Below are 21,691 nucleotides of genomic sequence, written 5' to 3'. Positions count from 1 at the left end.
ATCTTCTTGCTGTGTTCTCATTTGGCAGAAGGGGTAAGGGAGCTCTGTGGGGTTTCTTTTATAAGGGCACTAATCCCACTCATGAGGGCTCCACCCTCATAACCTAAGAATCTCCCAAAGGCCCCACCTCCTGATACCATCACTTTGGTGATTAGATCAACATGTGAATTTGTATAGTGACTATTATAAGTGCCACCCAACCAATTAGTGGATTAGCCCTAAACTAACCCACAAACATTCAGTCCATATCAGCAGGCCATATGGTCTCTATTGCAGTGATTCAACTCTGCCTTTGTAGTGAGGAAGCAGCCACAGATGATAAGTAAATAGATATGGCTTTGTTCCAAATTTCCAATAAAACTTTATTTGTGAAAACTGGCAGTGAGTCAGATTTGGCCCGTGGGTGATAGTTTGCAGACTCCTGGTCTATACTGTCTGAATTGAATTACATGGTGATAGAGAGCTTCTAACAGTGAAATTGTAAGCCAGTTGCTCTCAAAATATGGTCTCAGGGCCGGCAGCATCAGCATCATTGGGGAACTTGTTAGAAATGTAAATTACTGTGCCTCACGCTTGACCTACTAAATCAGAAGCTCTAGTGGGTGGGGCCCTGCAATTTGTTTTAAGCAGCGCTTCAGGTAATTCTGATGCACACTTGTTTGAGAACCACTGTTGGTTTTTAATTTAATAAGACTATTTTTAACAAACACTGTGATGCACGAAGATTTTTAAGTATATGGCCATTACAAAAACATGTTTATCTTCATTGTTGAACTTTATAACTGAATTTAAAATATCATTCACAGTAGTGTCACCTTCAACAAAACGAACTTCCAAAAGCTTTACTTTGATTCCATGAATTGGGTGGAAAATTTTTAATTATTATTGGAATTGACTGATTTTCTATTTGAAGTATCTGACACTGATACAAAACTGGCATTATTTTCTATTTGCGAAGTATTTCTATTCTTGATACCACACATCAGCAGCTGCTGCTTTCCTCCTCTGACATGCATAAGAAATCGTAGAATGAAAAATGAGCGAATTTAATTGAGAAGAATAATTATATAATCTAGATCAAAAGTTATACGTGAGGACTTCCCTGGTGGCACAGTGGTTAAGAATCCGCCTGCCAATGCAGGGGACACGGGTTCGAGCCCTGGTCTGGGAAGATCCCACATGCTGCGGAACAACTAAGCCCGTGCACCACAACTACTGAGCCCGCCCGCCACAACTACTGAAGCCCACGCGCCTAGAGCCCATGCTCCGCAACACAGAGAAGCCACGGCAGTGAGAAGCCCGTGCATCACAACGAAGAGTAGCCCCTGCTCGCGGCAACTAGAGAAAGCCCGCGGGCAGTGACGAAGACCCAACGCAGCCAAAAATAAATAAATAAATCTATTAAAAAAAAAAAAGGAAGCTCTACCTGCTGTATAAAATAAATAAATAAAAGGAAGCTCTAATTCTCCAATTCAACATTCTCATCCTTAATAAGTTCTTTCTGAATCAAAACCATGTAAGTTGGGTCATGTCCAAAAAAGAATTATTGTGATGTATTAGAAGATCCAGTCAAGGACAAAGCCTGGTCCTTAAGTATTTTCATGAATAAGCAGTTGTCCACCCTATAGAGACAGAGAATATCTCAACTTCTGCTTTACCCAGATGAATGGCGCTATGGATCCTTAGGTACAAGACTTGTCCAGGGGTAAGAAAGCATGATTCAGAACAGTGGAGTAATGTAGCCACCAACCAGGATGGTAAACTAATTGGTTTTTTAAGTTATTTTAATTTTACCTATTCTCATGGGGAATGTATCTCATTGTGGTTTTAATTTGTATTTAGGAATAATATAAATCTTTAACAACCAGGTTTATTGAGGTATAACTTACATACAATAAAATTCACCAATTTTAAGTGTGTAGTTGGTCCCTTATGCTACTTTGTAGTCGGTTACATCCCTCAAACTCTGCTCCTAGAAACCACTACTCTGCTTTCTGTCAGTATTAATTTGCCTTTTCTAGAATTTTATAAAAGTGGAATCATGTAATATGTAGTCTTTTGTGTCTGGATTCTTTCACTTAGCATGATTTTTTTTCCCCTGCCACGTGGCATGTGGGATCTTAGTTCCCCGACCAGGGATCAAACCTGTGCCCCCTGCAGTGGAAGTGTGGAGTCCTAACCACTGGACCAGCAGTGAAGTCCCATAGCATGATATTTCTGAGATTCATCCATGTTGTTGTGTATACCAGTAGTTCATTCCTTTTTATTGCTGATTATATCATATTCCATTTTATGGGTATACCACAAGTTAATTGGTTGTTTCCAGTTTGGAGCTCTTGTGAATGAACTGACATAAACATTTGTGTGTAAGTACTTGAACATATGTTTTTATTTTTCTTTGGTACACATCTAGAAGTGGGAGTGCTAAATCATATGTAAAGTGTATTTGTAACTTTATTTTTTAACATGCCAAAATGACCTCTGCTTACAGGAAGATAAAATAGACATACTTTTCCTTATTCCTCCTACTAAGTACAAATAAATACCCTGGACACCATGCATAACACAAACATGAGAAGACTCTGAAAGGCAGAAAGAAGAACCCAGACTAGCTAGGGACCTCAGTACCCAAGGAATGACAGAGGTGAGTTTCCTGAGTTTTCTTTTTCCCTATATATCCCAAACTCAAAGCTGACAAAGCCAACAACCTGGAAATGCATACTGACACAGACAGAAAAAGCCCCAACAAAAGCCTGCTTTCTCTAGCCAAAGAACTAGGAAAGGGGCATCCTGGCAAGACAGAAAAGTGTATTCCAGCCAAACATCATAGAATAAAAACTGTGGCCTCCCTTACTACCACCCATGCCAGCAAATACTGAGAAAAGAAGGAAGCGGTGCAACAATTTTTCAAGTGCTGAAAGAAAAGAATCATCAACCCAGAATCCTATACCCAGCAAATACGTCCTTCTGGAATGAAGGGGGAATCAAGACGTTCTCCGATGAAGAAAAACTACAACTTTGTTGTCAGCAGATCCACCCTAAGTGAATAGCTAAAGGAAGTTCTCTAAACAAACAAACAAATAGAAAATGATGAAAGAAGGAATCTTGGAGCATCAGGAAGGAAGAAGAAACATGGTAGCAAAATATGGGTAAATACAATAGGTTTTCCCTCTCAAGTTTTCTAAATTACATTTGATGGTTGAAGCAAAACTTATAATACTAATGTGGTTCTAAATGCATGTAGAAGAAATATTCAAGACTATTATAAACAGAGGAGAGTGAAGGAATGGAAAGGGAGTTAAGGTTTCTACACTTAAACTTGTAAAATGATGCCACCAGTTGACTCTTGCTCTAGAGCAATCTTAAAAAGCGATACAGGGCTTCCCTGGTGGCGCAGTGGTTGAGAATCTGCCTGCTAATGCAGGAAACACGGGTTCGAGCCCTGGTCTGGGAAGATCCCACATGCCGCGGAGCGACTACGCCCGTGAGCCACAACTACTGAGCCTGCGCGTCTGGAGCCTGTGCTCCGCAACAAGAGAGGCCACAATAGTGAGAGGCCCGCGCACCGCGATGAAGAGTGGCCCCCACTTGCCACAACTGGAGAAAGCCATAGCACGAAAACGAAGACCCAGCATAGCAATCAATCAGTCAATAAAGAAATCTTAAAAAAAAAAAAAAAAAAAAAAAAAAAAAAAAAGTTGCTTATATAAAAAAAAAAAAAAAAAAAGCGATACAGGTACCTCCCTGGTGGCGCAGTGGTTAAGAATCTGCCTGCCAATGCAGGGGACATGGGTTTGCTCCCTGGTCCGGGAAGATCCCACATGCCACGAAGCAACTAAGCCCGTGCACCACAACTACTGGGCCCGAGTTCCACAACTACTGAGCCCGCGCGCCTAGAGCCTGTGAGCCACAACTACTGAAGCCCATGCGCCTAGAGCCCGTGCTCCGCAACAAGAGAAGGCACCACAATGAGGAGCCTGTGCACCACAACGAAGAGTAGCCCCTGCTTGCCGCAACTAGAGAAAGCCCGCACGCAGCAACCAAGACCCAACACAGCTAAAAATAAATAAATAAAATAAATTTATTTTAAAAAAGCTATACAAATAGAAATACTCAAAAACACTGTAATTAAATCAAAATATAATTCTTTAAAAAATGTTCAGTTAACCTACAGGAAAGCATAAAAAAAAAAAAAGAAACAAACAAAAAACTGAGACTGAGGAATTCCCTGGTGGTCCAGTGGTTAAGACTCCATGCTTCCACTGCAGGGTGCCTGGGTTTGATCCTGGTCGGGAAACTAAAGCCATGTGGTGTGGGGGGAAAAAAAATAAAGAATAAAACAAAACCAAAAATAAAATGGCAGACTTAAGCCCTAACTTGTAAATAATTACATTAATGGTAAATGGTCTAAATATATCATTTCAAAGACAGAGCTTAGTAGAGTGGATTTTAAAAAATGACCTTACTACATGCTTTCTATAGAAACTCACTTAAAATATAATGATATAGGCAGGTTGAAAGTAAAAGGATGGCGAAAGTTATATCATGCAAACATCAATCAAGAGCAAGCCAACATGGCTATATAGGTATCTAAGAAAGTAGACTTCAGAACAAAGAAAACTATCAGAGACAGAGAGGGACGTTATATAAGGATGAAAAGAGTCAACCCGTCAAGGAATAGCAATCCTAAATGTTTAAACACCAAAGAGAGCTACCAAAATATGTGAATAAAAAATTGATAGACATGAAAATAGAAAGAGATAAATCCACAATTATAATTGGAGGGGACTTCCCTGGTGGTCCAGCAGGTAAGACTCTGCGCTCCCATTGCATGGGGCCCGGGTTCGATCCCTGGTCAGGGAACTAGATCCCTCATGCTGCAACTAAAAATAGATCCCACGTGCCACAACTAAACATCCCATGTGCCACAACTAAGACCTGGTGCAGCCAAAATAAATAAATTAAAAAAAAATTGTAATTGGAGAATTCAACACCCGTCTCTTAACAATAGGTAGAACAACTACCAGAAAATCAGCAAGGATATAGAAGAACTCAAGAGTCATCAACCAGCAGATCTAATCAACATTTATAGGACACTCCACCTAACAAAAATAGTATCTTGCAAGATGTTGCTACTGAGGGAAACTGGAAAAGGGAACAAAGTATCTCTTTGTATTATTTGTTACAACGGCATATGAATCTAAAATTTTCTCAAAAATTAAAAAGTTTAATTAAAAAAAGGAATACCTGTACTTTACTTCTCATTTAAAAGTACAGTTGACCCTGAACAACGTGGAGGTTTGGGGTGCTGACCCTCCTCACAGTCGAAAATCTGCATATAACTTATAATCAGCCCTCTGCATATGAGGTTCCTCTGTATCCATGGTTCACTCTTCTGCACCAGAGATTCTACATCCTCAGATTCAACAAACCTTGGATTGTGCAGTATTGTAGTATTTACTATTGAAAAAAATCTACGTATAAGTGGACCTGCGCAGTTCAAACCTATGTTGTTCAAGGGCCAACTATAGTCAGAAGGTTATACATATTAACCTTATACTCCTAAGATCTGTATTTAGGATGTACACAACATAATCTGAGACTTAAAAATTCTATCTTGATTGATTCAGGCAAAGGTCATCAATAGATGAAACCATAAGATGAAAGATCGATGGGAACTTTACAGTGGGGGGAACAGGTTGATATCACATGAACCCACTGCTTGCTTTCAGCATTATTAGGAGTGGGTCAACCATGCTGTTTGTGTCTCCCTGACGTGATGCATCAGGAAGTATACAGTACCATTGATGCAGCATTCTTACCAAAAAAAAAAAAAAAGGTGAGCTAGAATATAATCTAGCTGTTAGCACTACCTTCCATTTGACAAAAAATATGAGGAACAAGTTAAATGAAACTATGACTATGCAAAAAGAATGTGGGGCATGCTATAGCCCAACTAATAGGCCTCTTCCATAAGCAAATGCATAAAAAGGGGTGAGACTGCTGAAGTTTAAAATAGACTTCTGAAATATAACAACCAAATGTAATGTGTAAACCACGTTTGATCCTAATTCAAGCCAACTGAAACTTTTTTTTAAAACAGGGATATTTGAATATGGATGTGGTATTAAGTGACACAAAAGAATTGTTCTTTTTTTTAGTGTGACAATGGCATTGTAGTTATGTAAGAAATTGCCTGTTACAACGCACGCACACAAATATGTTGGCATAACTAGTATCTCCAGCACAACATTGAATAAAAGGGGTAAGAGCAGATATCATTGACTGGTTACCAATCTTAGGGGGAAAGTTTTTTCACTATTAAATATAACGTCAGCTATATGTTTTTTGTATATGCCCTTTATCAATTTGAGAAAATTCCCTTTTCTTCTTAGTTTTTTCCTTTTTTCCCCCCTCCTTCTTCATGAATAGGTATTGAATTTTGTTAAATGCTTTTTTTGCATCAATTGCGATGATCATATGGGTTTTATTTTTTGGTCAGTATAGTAAACTATATTGATTGATTTTCAAATATAAAGCCCACTGTATTCCTGGGATGAAATTCACTGAGAAGTGATGTATTATCCTTTTTATATATCACTGTATTCGCTTGGTCAAACGTTTTTATATGTAGGTTCATGAAGATTAACGGGGTGTAGTTTTTGCTGAGTCATACAGTAATTGTATATTTAACTTTATAAAAACTCAGTTATCTGTTTAAAAGGTTAAACATGAGAAAAAGTCTTTTATATTCATCCTCGCGTTTACCATTTCCAGCACTCTTCACTTTTTGTGTGTGTAAATCCAACTTTTCTTCCGTCTAAAGAATTTTTTAAAATATCTACTATAGTGAAAGCTGGCTACTATGAATTCTCCCCAACCTTTGTCTGAACAAAGTCTTTGCTTTCCTTTTTGAAAGGTGTTTTCGCTTGGGTATAGGATTCGAGGCTGACAGTTCTTTTCTTTCAATACTTTAATACTGACGCGGGCTGGGGCCTTTGGCAAGTCCCGACGAGAGAACCACAAAGCCGACCTCTGGGGCCTGCAAGGTGGCGGGACACCCCTGAGGGCACCACCCCTGGGCCAAGACCTCATTTTAGGGACCCCAGGACAGCTCCAGAGCCAAGCCGAGGGAGGCGGGGAGCCGCGGGCGTGGGGGGCGGGGGCGCCGCGCACCCTTTCGCCGTACTTCCCTTGCCCCGCCCCTCCGCGCGCTCCACCCCTAACGCCGGTGGGCGGGGCCCGACCCCCTCCTTAAAGCGGTGGCCCACCGCGCGCGGGCGGGGGTTTGTGCTATGCTCGGCTGCGTTTCACTGGGCTATCGCAGGTCCCCCGCCGCCGCAGTGTCCCGGTTGCTGTCGCCCCCGCCGGCAGCCTCTGTCCCCCCGGGCCGGCCAGGTACCGTGCTGGGCGCCATGGAGATGGGGCGGCCGTGCGCCTCTTCCGGGAGCGCGGCCACACCGAGATAGACACGGCCCTAGCGTACGTCCGAGAGCATCCTGGGCGGCCTGGGACTCGGGCTGGGCGGTGGCGACTGCAGAGGTAACTCCTGGCACCCGGACCCCGTCCCCTTTACCTCCCCCGAGCCATGCACCGGCCGAGGTCAGGACCGACAGCTTCACCCTCTGCCGGGGCGCCGACCTCCACTGGCCACCCCGCAGCTCTGTGAACACCCCGCTCCTCAGGCCCCGTGCACATCTAGCCCCGGACAGCCGGACAGTGCTTTGTCTTGACTCTTTTCCTCTCCTTTTCCCTCCCCTCAGCAACGTCCCAACCCTAGTCTAGCCTGGAACGACTTGGCTAGCCCCTCTCGGGGGGACTGAAAACGGAGTCTGGCGCTGTGCAGCCCCTGCCCCCTTCCCCTTCCCCTCAGGTGCCCGGTGCGGTCCTGATCTGCAGGAATCCTGCCCTTATCGCCCTGGCACTTCCTGGCATAGTCCCAGATCAGGCTTTGGAACCGGCGGGGATCTGCTTCCTCGTTGCTCTGGGCGGTGGACTGCTCCGTGGAGCTCCGGGTGCCCCGTTCAGTTGGCAGTGCCTCCCGCTTCACCAGGGTGGCCGCGCCTGGGAGCCGCAGGAGCTATAGGCAGTAGCTGGGATGGGAGAGTGGGGGTGGTATGGTGTCTAACTGCCCTCTCTGTGCCAGCCTCCGTCCGAGGCCATAGAAGGGAAATTGACACTAACCCACTCCAGGGAGCTCAGAGTCTAGAGATGGCTGGGGAGCCCAGAAGAGGGGCCACTTCCTGGGAGGGGACACTGAAGAACACTCGGAAAACGGAACGTCAGACCTTGAAGAACTGCTAGTTTTCCAGGGGGAGTAAGAGAAGAAAGGGTATTCCCGGCTGCGCGGGTGGGTACAGTGAGTGTGCAAAGTGTGTGCAAAGACAGTGAGATTTGGCAGTGCTGAGGGTGTTGGAACAGGCAGACGTAGCTAAGTGGAGGGTTTGTGTATGAGGGCAGAGGGACATCTGTCATCAGTCTGATGCCATCTGAAGTGTTTATAACGTGCCTCACAGGGACATAGTGAGGGCTCAGCAATATTAGCTGTTACTGTTAGTAGTAGTAGTAGTAGTAGTATCATTAGCACCATGTACCATCTTTTACTTTGAGGCTCCTCAGAGTGAGATGATTCACAGCACAGATCTGAAACAAAACGAGAATATGCATGCATCTCATACGCTATCTAGATCACCTGATGCCTCTCTGTGACAACTCTGGTCTTCTTTCTTTCTTTCTTTTTTTTAATTTTAATTTTTATTGAAGTCTAGTTGCTCTACAATGTTGTGTTAGTTTCAGGTGTACAGCAAAGTGATTTAGTTATACATATACATATATATGTATAACTAAATATGTATATACATATTCTTTTTCAGATTCCTTTCCATTATAGGTTATGACAAGATATTGAGTGTAGTTCCCTGTGCTATACAGTAGGTCCTTGCTGGTTATCTGTTTTATATATATTAGTGTGTATATGTTAATCTGAAACTCCTAATTTATTCCAACCCCTTCCCCCTTTGGTAACCATAAGTTCGTTTTCTGTCTGTGAGTCTATTTCTGTTTTGTAAATAAGTTCATTTGTATCATTTTTTTTAGATTCCACATATAAGTGTTATCATATTTGTCTTTGTCTGACTTACTTTGCTTAGTATGATGGTCTCTGGGTCCATCCATGTTGCTGTAAATGGCATTATTTCATTTTTTATGGCTGAGTAATATTCCATTGCATATATGTACCACATCTTCTTTATCCATTCATCTGTTGATGGACATTTAGGTTGGTCTTATTTCTGATTGCTTTTTCTTCTCCAACTCCTCCTTCTCTTCCCTCCTTCAGGCTGGAACTAGCTGGGCCAAAGTTCTTAAATCTCAGATCTGAAGTTAACATCAAGAAGGGGTGGGGGCTGAGGGGGTGAGATGGTAGAAGGGAAAATTCCAATGAGTAGCCCTCCAACCCTCCAGCCTGCTCTCTCCCATCTCAAGGGGTCTGGCCTGCTGAGGCGACTCTCCAAGTGTGAGCCGTGCAGAGAACCTTCCCCTCACCTATCACTCCAGCCACCTGGGATTCTTTTTTTTTTTTAATATAAATTTATTTATTTTATTTATTTATTTTTGGCTGCATTGGGTCTTTGTTGCTGTGCATGGGCTTTCTCTAGTTGCGGCGAGCGGGGGCTGCTCTTCGTTGCAGTGCGTGGGCTTCTCATTGCGGTGGCTTCTCTTGTTGCGGAGCTCGGGCTCTAGGCGCGCGGACTTCAGTAGTTGTGCCATGTGGGCTCAGTAGTTGTGGCTCGCGGGCTCTAGACCACAGGCTCAGTAGTTGTGGCACACGGGCTTAGTTGCTCCGCGGCATGTGGGATCTTCCCGGACTAGGGCTCGAGCCCATGTCCCCTGCATTGGCAGGCGGATTCTTAACCACTGCGCCACCAGGGAAGCTCCCACCTGGGATTCTTAATGGGGGCGGGGAGAAAAGTATTTGATTAACTCACTCCTGACTCACACAGGTGGCACAACACCAGCCTTTTCTCAATGGGTTATTTCTCTGATGGAAATATCTTGCCTTTCCTTCCCTGGGGCCCCAGCCGAGGCCTCTTGCTCTCTTTCCTGAATTCCTGCCGCAGTCTCCTTGCCATTTGCCCCGTTTCCAGACCTGTCCCTGAGGTTTTTGTCTGTGCTTCATTCAGAGTCATCTTTCAAAACTGCAAAGCTGACAACTTAGCTCGCTGGCTGAAAAGTGTTCAGAGTCTCCCCGTGGCCCCCTGAAGTCAGATTCTAAGGGGTGCACTCAGGGCCCTTTGTATCCATCTGGTCTGTGGCCCCTTCTCTTGCCTTGTGTCCCCCGTGGACCTGGTGTTCTAGATCCATGGGATCGCAGGCATGGCTCCTCACACGCCACGTTCTTGCCTCTGGGTGGCCCCAGACTGCCCTTGGAGATTCAGATCCTAAGAAAGCCTTCCCTGAACTCCCAGGGCTCCTCTCCCACCTTGTGCTTACCCCGGCCTCACTTACTCTGTAGTGGCCCCTTAGACTGTGCGCCCTTGAGGGCAGGGATCCAGTGCTGGCCTTCCTCATCCAGCCCTTAGCACCGGGCGTGGCACACCCAGCTGCCTGGTAAATAGTCATCGTAATAACATTAGCAGCTCATCATGAGCAAATCTATCAAAGTTCTGATCAATCCTTGGAGCCTCCCGACAAGATATCACTCTCAATTTACAGTTGAGGGGATTGAGGCTCAGAGAGGTTAAATAACTTGGTTAGGGTCACAGAGCTTGAATTGGCAGAGCTGGGGTGTGAACCCAGGTCTGTCTCTTAACCGTTACACTAGATCCTCTCCAGCGTTTGGTAAACTGACTTGGACTTCCATTTCTCTCCTCCCAAAGTGAAAATCACCACCAAGGCCAATCCAGTGGGTGAAAAGTCTCTGAAGCCTCACAGCCTCTGGTCCCAGCTGGAGACGTCACTGAAGCAGCTGCAGTGCCCCCGAGCGGACCTCTTTTACCTACACCTGCCGGACCACGGCACCCCCATGGAAGAGAGGCTGCGTGCCTGCCACCAGCTGCACCAGGAGGTGAGGGCGGCCCCCCTGCTCCCCTCCTTGGCCTGTCATTGCCTAGGAGAGTGGAGGCTCCAGGGCTGTCCCAGAGCAGAGCTGGGGACAGACCCCACTCCCAGGGTCCCCAGCCAGTCTCTCCTTCCTGGTGTTCTGGGCTGCAGTGGGTTCTGACCTTGGCCTCTCCCCCGCAGGGCAAGTTTGTGGAGCTTGGCCTCTCCAACTATGCCGCCTGGGAAGTGGCCGAGATCTGTACCCTGTGCAAGAGCAACAACTGGATCCTGCCCACCGTGTACCAGGTGAGGCCAGGGCTGCAGAGGCCTCTGTCTCCTGGGTGCCTGCTGATCCTGGGTCCTCTTGGCTCCCCCCTCCCTGTGCCCTCTCCACAGTAGCCATTCCCTGGCTCTACAGGCTGATGGCTCCCAGGTACCCTCAGCCTGGCAAACAGGCGCCTGCTCTCTCCAGCTCTGGCTCCCCTTCCTGCCTGCTTCTCGCTCTGCAGTCAGCCTGGAACACTCCTCCCTGCTCTCCCTGGAAGGAGTGCCCAGGTCTCACTTAGATGCCTTTTCCTCTGGAAGCCTTTCCTGACAGACCAGAGGAGCCTGAGATCTCAGGTCCTCCTTTTCTCCTCTTCATTCATTCAGCAAATGTTTGTGCCCCTACTTGCTGCCAGGCACTGGTCACAGAACTTACTAGTGTATTATGATTGTCTCTTTTGTTGAGTATGTTTGTTAACACTCTACCTCACTATTAAATCTCTGAGCGCAGCAGCTTTGTCCTTTGGCTTGTGGATGGAAATCCAATATCCAGGCCACAGGTGTTGCTCAGAAATGTTGGCTGAAGGAATGAATTTTCCTTGGGCATGAGCCCTCTCCACCAGCGCCACTAAGTATCTGCCTAATTGTTAAGGTCTGAACCGAGGTTCTCCACAGGAAAATTTGGGGTCCCATGCGCCCTCTCCAGCTGGCCCTTCTGCCTGCAGGGCATGTACAACGCCACCACCCAGCAAGTGGAGACGAAGCTCTTCCCCTGCCTCAGAACTGAGGTTCTACGCCTAAAACCCTTTGGCTGGTATGGGGTATGGGCTGCTGTGGGGATGGGCTCGCCCCGGGGTGGAAGGGTCTTCCTGGCCATGTTTCTGCCTGTTCCTGACCCTGGGGATGCCTGGTCCCAGACCTGGGAAGCAGGGAGGGGTTTGACAGGAGGCTGGGCTGGGTCCTCCATCCCTCCTGGGTCCCCCACCATCACCCCCACTTCCGGTCCAGAGCAGCCTCTGGGAGCAGTGCCAGGGGATCTGATTACAGCCTTCCTGCAGGGGGCCTGCTGACTGGCAAGTACAAGTATGGGGACAAGGATGGGAAACAACCTGTGGGCCACTTCTTTGGGACCAATTGGGCAGAGATCTATAGGAATCGGTGAGCTGGGGATGGGCTGCATCAGGGTGGGAGGTGGCATGGGTCCCCTTAGTCTGCAATGGGGAGTCCCTGGGGCTGCTTCCTTGGGGGCCAGGACCTCCCCCTGTGCTCAGACCTTTGCCCCTGGATTCCCACAAGCTTTACTGAGAAATTTACACCTAAAATTTTGCCAGTGTCTCTGGGGAGTGATTGGGGGCCTGGATTGGGAATGCGTAGAGCTCTGGACCTTCCACCAGGTCTGTAAGACTATGTCTTTTCCCTGTGAAGAGCCTACCCCCTGCCCACAGCGGGAGAAGAAACCTTGGACTGGAACTTGGGATTCCTGGGGCTTGATGCTGGCCTGTCACCTGGGGCAACTGAGTCTAAGTTTTGTAAACTCTTGGCAATAACACTGTCATCAACGTCTAAAGTTATAGTTGAACATCTGTTGGGACTAGCCTTCTTCCCTTCCTTTTTTTCACTTTTGCAAGTTTGAAAAAGTTATCAAAGTAATACATGCCCACAGCTAGAAGCAAGCCCTTTCCAAGTCACACTCCTCCAAGGTGATGCTTTTTAACTCCTACAGCTTTCCTTCCCTCTGGCATTTACTGTGAGATCTCTGATGCATACACTTTACTGCTATTCCTTAATTTATCAAATTTAGACATTATCTGTGGACTGCTGGAAAGTTCCTAATCTTTCAAGATTTATAGAAGCTGAGTTTCCAAGGCTCCACTGCTAGTTTTGTTGAAATGGCCCAGGACTTTTTAAAATTAATTAATTAATTAATTAATTAATTTTTGGCTGCGTTGGGTCTTCGTTGCTGCACGTGGGCTCTCTCTAGTTGCGGCGAGCGGGGGCTACTCTTTGTTGCGGTGCACAGGCTTCTCATTGCGGTGGCTTCTCTTGCTGCAGAGCACTGGCTCTAGGTGCGCAGGCTCAGTAGTTGTGGCTCATGGGCTCTAGAGCGCAGGCTCAGTAGTTGTGGCACATGGGCTTAGTTGCTCCGCGGCATGTGGGATCTTCCTGGACCGGGGATCGAACCTGTGTCCCCTGCATTGGCAGGCAGATTCTCAACCACTGCACCATCAGGGAAGTCCCCTGCCAGGGTTTCTGATTGTCTGGCCAGGTTTAGGAGCCATTGCCCTAAGCAGTGTCTCAAGGAGCTTGTCACACCACCAGCGCCTAGGCCTCACCCCTGGAGCCTGGAGGATCTTGATTGATGGTTTTCACCTTCTCTGCTCTACTTAGTTGACACAGCACTGCAGGTCCATTATCTCCTTTACATTTTGCACTTGTGTGGGGCTGGCTTGGGGTGTTTCCTCACTGAGCAGATAAGCGAAGGCAGGTGACTGAGCCAAGGCCAGAGCTAGGACCGGAGCCAGGACTTGTCCTGTCTGTGACCCGGGGCACAAAGGTGTGGTGCTGTATTCACTCCTGGGTCCTGATTTGGGGAGTTGTATTGTTCGCATCCAGTGAGGACGTTCAATGCAAGGATCCTTGCCCACTGCATCCCCGCTGCTCCTACCACTGGGCTGAAATCACCCCGGTGAGGGGCCCAGAAACCCACATGCATTCTGCTGCTCAGGGAAACAAAACCTCCATTTGAGATGTTGGTCCCTCAGTGCCTCAGGGACCAGTGTCCTGCAGGAATCCCAGCGTCCTGACCCGTGCCACCCTCTCCACCCACCCAGCTTCTGGAAGCACTACCTCGAGGCTGTTGCCTTGGTGGGGAAGGCCCTGCAGGCTGCGTACGGCACCAGCGCTCCCAGCCGCCCTCCGGTGGAGGTACCACCACTCCCAGCTCCAGGTAGGAAGGAGGAAGTGGAAGAGAGGGCTGCGTGATTATCTTGTGATTTCTGGATTACTCCTTTTCCTCTCCTGAAATGTCTCCATGGCCCAGGTCTTTTGGGTGGAATTCCTGTTCTTAGAGAAGTTTATTAAGTGTGACATTACAAACACTACTGGCCCTAGTAAGTATAATTCTCCCAACTTTACGCATGAGTAAAGTGGCTCAGAGGCCACTTCACCTAACTGTGACTACATGAGATAGGGCAGAAGCTCTGTGCGGCGCTGAAACCTGCATTTTTTCAGCATTAGCGTTTATCTGTCTCTGGCTGCCTGCTCTGCAGAGGCCAACTCTGTGTCCATGGCAGGGCTGCCCTCTCCCTGCCATCACGCTTTCCCAACAACTTCCTCCAACTTGGGCATCACATACTAATGGTGCCTCTTTCTTGAGCCCCTGTTAAGTGCTAGGCCTGAAGCAAAGTACTTTATGAAATTTTAGGGAATTCCCTGGCGGTCCAGTGGTTAGGACTCTGCGCTTCCACTGCAGGGGGCATGGATTTGATCCCTGGTTGGGGAACCAAGATCCTGCATGCTGCAAGGCATGGCCAAAAAAAAAAAAAAATCCCACAACCACCCTGCAAAGTAAAGGAAGCCTGAAGCTTAGGGAGGTCACATGACTAACCCAAGCCCACCCAGCTGCTGAGCGGCAGAGGGGAACTCAGGTGTGCCTGCGTGCGTCTAGGGAAGCAGGGCTTTAGAGCTGTTCAAAGGCAATTTAAGTTCTGTGCAGAATAATATAGGGTATAGACTTTGGATTGCAGGTCTTGGCAGGGGCAGGGTGGGAGGGTGTGTGTGTGACTGGGGTCACTGTGGTGCACTAGTGTGTTGACGTCTGGCCGTCTCCCCTTGCAGGGCGTTCAGGGGGACGCGGTCATCCTGGGCATGTCCAGCTTGGAGCAGCTAGAACAGACCTTGGCGGCCGCTGAGGGAGAGCCCCTGGAGCCGGCCGTCATGCAGGCCTTTGATCAGGCCTGGCACCTGTCTGCCCTCGAATGTCCCAGCTACTTCCGCTAGGCCTAGTCCTGACTTGGGGTGGCAAAGGACACACTTCATCTGTCTCGTCTTTTATCCTCTCACCCAGTCAGTTTTGACTTTAAGCTGCTTTATGTAGCTAGTTCTTTCCTCACAGTCCCAGGTCACAGACTGTTTGTCTCCTATGTTCTTGTTAATATTCCCAGCTGCCTTCATCATGTAAACAGGCCCGGGCTGCATCTACTCAGGCGTTTCCTGTCTGAATAAAGAGGCACTAACCTGGCTGGAGCCCAGGCCCACAGTGAACCTGGTGAATCTGTTTCCTCTGCAGCCTGCAGGCTGTTTCTCGTCCTCCCACAGGCTTGGTGAGAAGGGGGCAGGAGTAGGGATTAGTCTTCAAAGGGCAGAGGTGGTGGGAGGGTCTCCCAGCCTCCTGCCCTGAACCCAGTGTGACCTCTCAACATCGGGGCTGCAGGTGGCCCTCACGCTTCTACACGCGACAGAAAAAGAGGGCCGTACACCCTGAGGTAGATTTTCTCTCGTTCAGAATTACCTCATTAAATACTTATAGACAGAACAATCTGGGCAAAAACCTACCACCTGGAGCCACCACCCAGAAGACTAAAACCTCCCAGGATGCAGTGGAATATTTTTTACATTCATTCAGTTTCGGCAGTGGCTTTATTCTTGCTTTAGCCAACACCTCCTGTCTCCTGGTCACCCCCAAGTTTCTCGGCCCTGGTTTTGGGGGTTGGGGGTGGGAAAGAGAATAGAGAGTAGGGGTAGGAGAGCGGCAGGCAGAGTGCCTGTTTTCCTCAAACAAATCCCAGTTTCAAGCCAGGGGCGCCGAGGGCCAGAGGAAAGGAGAAGGCGATTCCTCTTGTGCTCCCAGGGCCGCCCCGCCAGTGGTCACACAGCAGCCAGTGCTGGAAACTGGCTTGAGGTGAACTAAGAATCCTGGGGGTCCAAACCAAAGCCCAAACCCAAGGGTTTTTTCCTAGAAAAGTCCCTTTTGCAGAGGACACCCTGCTGACAAAGTTGCATCATTTATAGAATAGTCTGTCCCTGTCACCCTCCCTTGTGTGCATCCACAGCAAAATACACGGCTGCTCCCCCGAGAGGGCAGCGGCAGTCCCACGCGGTCCCGTCCCAAGTGCACGTCAGCTGTCGTCATCTTCCTCTGATTCTCCTTCCGACTCGGGCGCGCTCTCTGGCAAGTCATCTCCCATCTGCTGGAAACTTCCAGACTGCGCGTCCCACATGTACTTGATGGTCACCTTGAATTCGGCCATTTCGTACCCGAAAAGCTTCTGCCGGAGGCAAAGGGACCCAAAGGTCAGGAGGAGCGAGTGGGGTCAGAGGAGTCTGCGGCCCCTCCCGCCGCAGCTGCGGACACCCGGGGCGGGGGGAACTCACCAGGACGCGGGCCTGCTCCGGGGTCAGCACATCGCCCTCCTTGCACACCTCGTGGTCGGACAGCAGGGTCACCACACCTGCAGAGAAGGGGGCCCCCAGGCAGTTACTCTGGCACAGCGGCCTGTGCAGGGCCGCCCCCAGGCTTCCAGCAGCACCGGGGCAGGGGTTCACCAGTGAGCATTCAGCCGCCCAGGAGGGTTTGTGGGGGGCAGCGGCTCCTCCTCCCTTCCGTGCCCCTAACTGCTGTATTCTAGCTGTAAGTTGCTGTGCACATTCACCCCAACTGTCAGGCGGGCGCTCTTAGTCCCGTTTTCACATGAGAAAACAGACGCTGGTGGAAACTGGGGCTGAGGGGGGGAGTTGTCTGGCTTGGAAACCTGCGCTCTCGGCCGCTCAGCTGTGACCCCTCAGCTCTGGGGGCGCCCCTGTACCTCTCTCGAGGGCCGTGGGCAGGCCCAGCTGCCGGAGCTGCGGCTCCATGGAGTGCGGGAACTGCTCCAGGGGCCCCGGGCCCAGGCTCACGGTGAAAGCGGCTTTGTTCCCAGCTCGGGCGTAGTCCGCCTCCGTGTATTCCGTGAACCACCTGAGGGGAAAGAGAAGGGGCAGGAGGGCAGGTTTCCGCCTGGGCCTCGCCTCACCTCCCTTCCTCCTCAGCTCAGCCTGGAGCTCCGAGCCCGGGAGAACAGAGACTCAGTAACGGGATTCCAGGAACCAGGAATCAGGTTTTACTCGGTGCCTCTACTGTACAAAGTCCTGGGCTATTCCCTCCCCGGAGACCTCGCCGACCTTTCCTTTCCCACCGCTCCTCCAGAGCACTTACTCGTTCACTTCCTCCTTAGTGCGATTGGTGAAAAGGAGACCAACTTCACCCCTCAACTTCTTGCTGACCTACAGAACCAAAGTGGGGTGGGGTCGGTCACATTAGAGCAGCGGTTCTCAACTGGGGACGATTTTGCCGGCCCCGCCCCCCTCATCTGGCAACACCTGGAGACATTTTTGGTCACAGCTGGAGGGGGGCAGTACTACTCTCTGGGTCTGGAGGTTAAAGGAGAACCGAGCTTCAAGCCGACCCCGGGCCAGATGGCTGCAGTGTGCATCATGTGACGGCAGCGGAGAAGGCAGCCTGGCCTCGGCCCCTCCCTGTGAGGGCCAGAGACTCACCTGATGCAGATTGTCTTTGTACTCGTCAGATGGGCTTCGACCCAGGGCCACCATCATCACTTTGTTTTTGCCAAAGAACATCCTACAGAGAAAAAGAGGGGTCTGTGAAGGAAGCGCCCCGCCCTGCCCTCACTTCAGTGCAAACCAGCTTCAGTCCCCGGAGCCCGAGCCAAGGCCCAGGCTGTTTTGTAGCAGAAGGTGTGGCCAGAGGCTCCACTCTTCCACGCAGCTCTGCTCACTTTGTCGCCAGCCCAGGGTCCCTCTCATTATTTTCCTGCACAGACCCTGAAACTCACATTCTGTCTCAGCACTGTGAGTGCGTCTGGATATGTGGAAGAGGCCTGTTCAATGGTCTGAACCAGAACGGGTGGGATGTTCCTTAAGGGACCAGACCCCAGGGTTCAGGGAGCCCCTTCTCCTGGAGAGGTCACCGCTCAACCCGCACCCCCACCCCCCCACACGAGACAAACTTTAACAGTTAAAAAGCGCCCTTCAGCGGGGATGGGGGCGTGGCACTTTGTCCTTATTAAGGTGCCACCTGTGACCGAAGTCACTAACTGCCCCTGTGTTTTGCAAGCAGCCTGGCCCCTCCGCACTCAGGCCCTTCTCCCACTGCCCACTCACCGGCTGTGCTTCCAGGCACTGCGGACGTCCTTCAGCTTGCTGTTCCTCATGTTGGCCACGGAGAAGACGAAGAGGTACTTGTATGTGTCCACACATTTCCGAAGCTGCAGGACAATTCATGGGGCTCTGGAGTCCAAGGGGCAGCAGGGGTTGGGCAGTACTCTGGCCTCAGGTGGGAAAGAGACTGCTCCAGGTCTCTTACAACTGTGGATGTTTAGAGCCTCTAACCTGGTTGTTTCCTCCTTGCCTCTGCTACTGAAGCCAGGATACTAAGGACAGGGGCTGCCCTGATGCAAAGCAGGCATGATGGCAAAGTGCGGGGGAAGCTGAGCCACGGGTCAAGAGCCCACCGTCTCCCCAGGTTTCCGACGTACGGTGGCCACCAGTGCAACCGACCACTTCTCTTTGCTTTGTCCAGTAATTGCTGACGATCTAGAAGCTTAGCTACACTAGGAAGGCTCCTGCTATATGGAAACATGTAAAGTCTTGTCATTTAGTCATAAGGGGAGGCGGCTCATCAGCCCTGCGGTGCCCACGTTGTTGGCTGCAGCCATGATGAAGTGGTCTCAAGGAAAATGGCATCTTTGTGCCGGAGGAAACTCTGCTCTCACCCAGCCTGCAGCCTGATGCAGTGCAGACAGTGGCTTGGTGTGTTTACCCACACCTGGTAACTCCCTGGCTTTTCTGACATCGGGCAGACTAACAAACCTCTGCAAGCTTCAGTTACCAGACCGCAAAACAGCGATAACATCCCCTCGCATCTACCTCACAGGGGTGCTTCGCATGTGAAACAGCGCCGTGCAGGGCAGAGTAAGGGCTCAATCAAGCTGGAAACCATCACTATGGGAGTTTTTATTGGTGCTGCTGCTGGAGGAAAAAGGGCTGGATCAGCACCTTGGTTTTTTTTTTTTTCCAAACAGTATGTTTCCCTGACAAACAGCCCTACACCCACATTTATAAACTAAATACAAGGTCTGGAAAAATAAAAAGAACACGCTCTTACCTCTTCTATCAAGTTCTGTTTCAGTTCCAAGCCTTTCTTGGCGGTTTTGGTGAGGGAGACTAATACAAAGAAGAAAAAGGGGAGATGATGAGAGACAAATCTGGATGTCCTGGAGACTCTTTCTTCCCCCCTTTGGTAGCCCAGCTGGCCCAAGCCAATCTGAGAAAAGGTAGCAAGGCTTTTGTGGCCACCACTTCTGGCATGCAAGGCTACTCCCAGGTCCCCAGAGTGCCTACTTGCTACTGTTCCCGAGCCTGAAGTTCCCTTCCCATCTTTCCTGTTACTCAGACAAACCAGGTATTCCTTAGCTCCCCTGAGGCGAAGCGAAAACTCCCTACTGAGGTGTGTGGGCTCTGGGGGCCCTGCCAGTGGCTGAGCTAGCTGCTGGCTGAGGCGCGTCCCTGTGCTGCTGTGGTACACAGAGACCATCTGTGGCTGCTCTGGGCTGGGGGCTGTATCTCCTCTGCTACACGCTGTCTGGCAGTTTGGACCCATGGATGCAGCAACGCCTCTTTGGGGAGGGACAAGCACCTCTTCTCTAACAACAGCTGGGGCCCAATTTGCCCCTTAACCAGAAGAGTTTGGCATTTGCCAGATCTGACCAGGGCTCCCTCACAGAACCCAATCATTCCACAAACGCTTAACAGAGCATCAAATGCAAAGCCCTGGGTCCTAGGAGGAGGCCACTTCTTATTCATCCTGCCTGGCACTCAGTCAGTCCCTCTTCACGAAGCACACATCTAGAAAGGTAATCACACCATTCAGGGGCAAGTGCAGCACAGGAGGGCAAACAAAATACAGTTGTCCATTTTCCAGCATTTCCACTGCTACAACTGTGGACCTAGCCAGCACCATGCGCTCTTGGATTACTGCTAGTCTCGCTGCTTCCACCCCTGCACACTCACCCCACCTTCCCTGTCTATTCTCAACAAAGCAACTAGGTTGATCTTTCTAAAGTAAAGGTGAACCCCATCATTCCTCTGCTCGAGCTCTCTCCTCCCGTTTCACCTGCATGTGAAAGCCAATTCCTTGCAAAGGTCTTTCAAGCCCCGCACACTCTGCCCAATTCCCTCTCCCTCCTTTTCTGCTCTGGCCACGCTGGCCTCTTGCCCCAGAACATGTCAAACGTGCTGCCGCTTCAGGGCCTTTGCCCTTCGTGTTCCCTCTCCTGGGACCACCACCCTTCCAGGTAACTCCATGGGTTGCTTATTTACTTTCTTCAAGTTCCTGCTCATTTGTCATCTCAACAGAGACCTTCTCTGGCCACACTGCACAAAAGAATATCAACTTCTTTTTCTCCCACTCTTACTCCACGGGACTTATCACTATCTGAATTTACTGATTCGATTTTCGGTACCTTGGGAGGATATACTTCCCATAACTAAAATATTAAGCTTGATGAGGGCTCTAGACCTTCCTTGTTGTAACTGCTGTATCCTTCAACGCCTAAAGAGTGCCAGGCCCCTCTCTAATTTGTTGAGTGAATGTGCTAGAGAGCCGGAGTGAGAGAGACCCACCATAGTAGAGGTAGTCAGGAATACTCTCTTAGGAGGTATCCTACGAACTGCCAACTGAGAAAGAGCCAGCCATACGAAGACCGGAGCACAAGCATGCCAGACAGAAGCAACTTCAAGTACACAAGACCATACTTAGGGATCAATCTGGGTTGAGGGAAAGGCGGTAGGGTGGGGGGAGCGCGGAGAGCTAAGACAGATGGGCTGAGGTAGGAAAAGGTGGGCCAAGGCGAGATCGGGCGCAGCCTGGGTGTTCAGAGGCTGTTCCCCGACCAGCCGGCCTTGGAGAAACTCTGGAGGCCTGGCAAAGCAGTCTCCGCTCCCTGACCCGACCCGGCTCCAGCCCCCACCCCCGTGCTTCCCCCGCGAAGCCCCTACCGCAGGCGACAGCCAGCCCGCGAATTCCTCACCGGGTCCCAAGACCCCCTTTGCCCACCTTTCTTGTCGCGCTTGGATTTGGGCATCGCGCTGCAGCCACGTGCGGCGGAAGACGGTGCTGCCTATTAGGACCTCGGCGGCGCTGGGGCCTCTGGGACGGCCGTCGTGGGCTGCCCTTGCGCGTGCCTGACCCAATCTGCGCTGAGGCCCGCCTCTCCCTGCCCGGCCGCCGCCTGCGCTCTCGAGTCTCCAGAGCGACTTCCTGCGCGGGCGGGGGATCCCAGGGTCCTGGGCGCCCCACCGAGAGCTCCGCGTGCGGTTCCCAACTCTATGG

The 21,691-nt window shown here is 49.8% G+C and overlaps 1 protein-coding gene and 1 pseudogene across 1 annotated transcript; one reads left to right on the top strand and one right to left on the bottom strand.

The window, feature by feature from the left end:
- Positions 1-7,240: 7,240 nt before the first annotated feature.
- Positions 7,241-15,567, top strand: LOC102997195 (aflatoxin B1 aldehyde reductase member 2-like; annotated as a pseudogene).
- A 222-nt stretch (positions 15,568-15,789) lies between these two features.
- Positions 15,790-21,682, bottom strand: MRTO4 (MRT4 homolog, ribosome maturation factor). The gene is made up of 8 exons (XM_007175035.2): positions 21,416-21,682; positions 19,466-19,524; positions 18,463-18,566; positions 17,839-17,920; positions 17,498-17,565; positions 17,109-17,260; positions 16,678-16,754; positions 15,790-16,571 (listed from the first exon to the last, which is right to left on the bottom strand). The coding sequence occupies exons 1-8, from the start codon at positions 21,441-21,443 to the stop codon at positions 16,422-16,424; spliced, it is 720 nt and encodes a 239-aa protein (XP_007175097.1). The 5' UTR covers positions 21,444-21,682; the 3' UTR covers positions 15,790-16,421.
- Between the last annotated feature and the right edge of the window lie 9 nt (positions 21,683-21,691).

Source organism: Balaenoptera acutorostrata, chromosome 1 (assembly GCF_949987535.1).
Source record: "Balaenoptera acutorostrata chromosome 1, mBalAcu1.1, whole genome shotgun sequence".
In the NCBI taxonomy this organism is placed as follows: domain Eukaryota; kingdom Metazoa; phylum Chordata; class Mammalia; order Artiodactyla; family Balaenopteridae; genus Balaenoptera; species Balaenoptera acutorostrata.
This window is presented reverse-complemented; position numbering and strand designations above follow the sequence as displayed.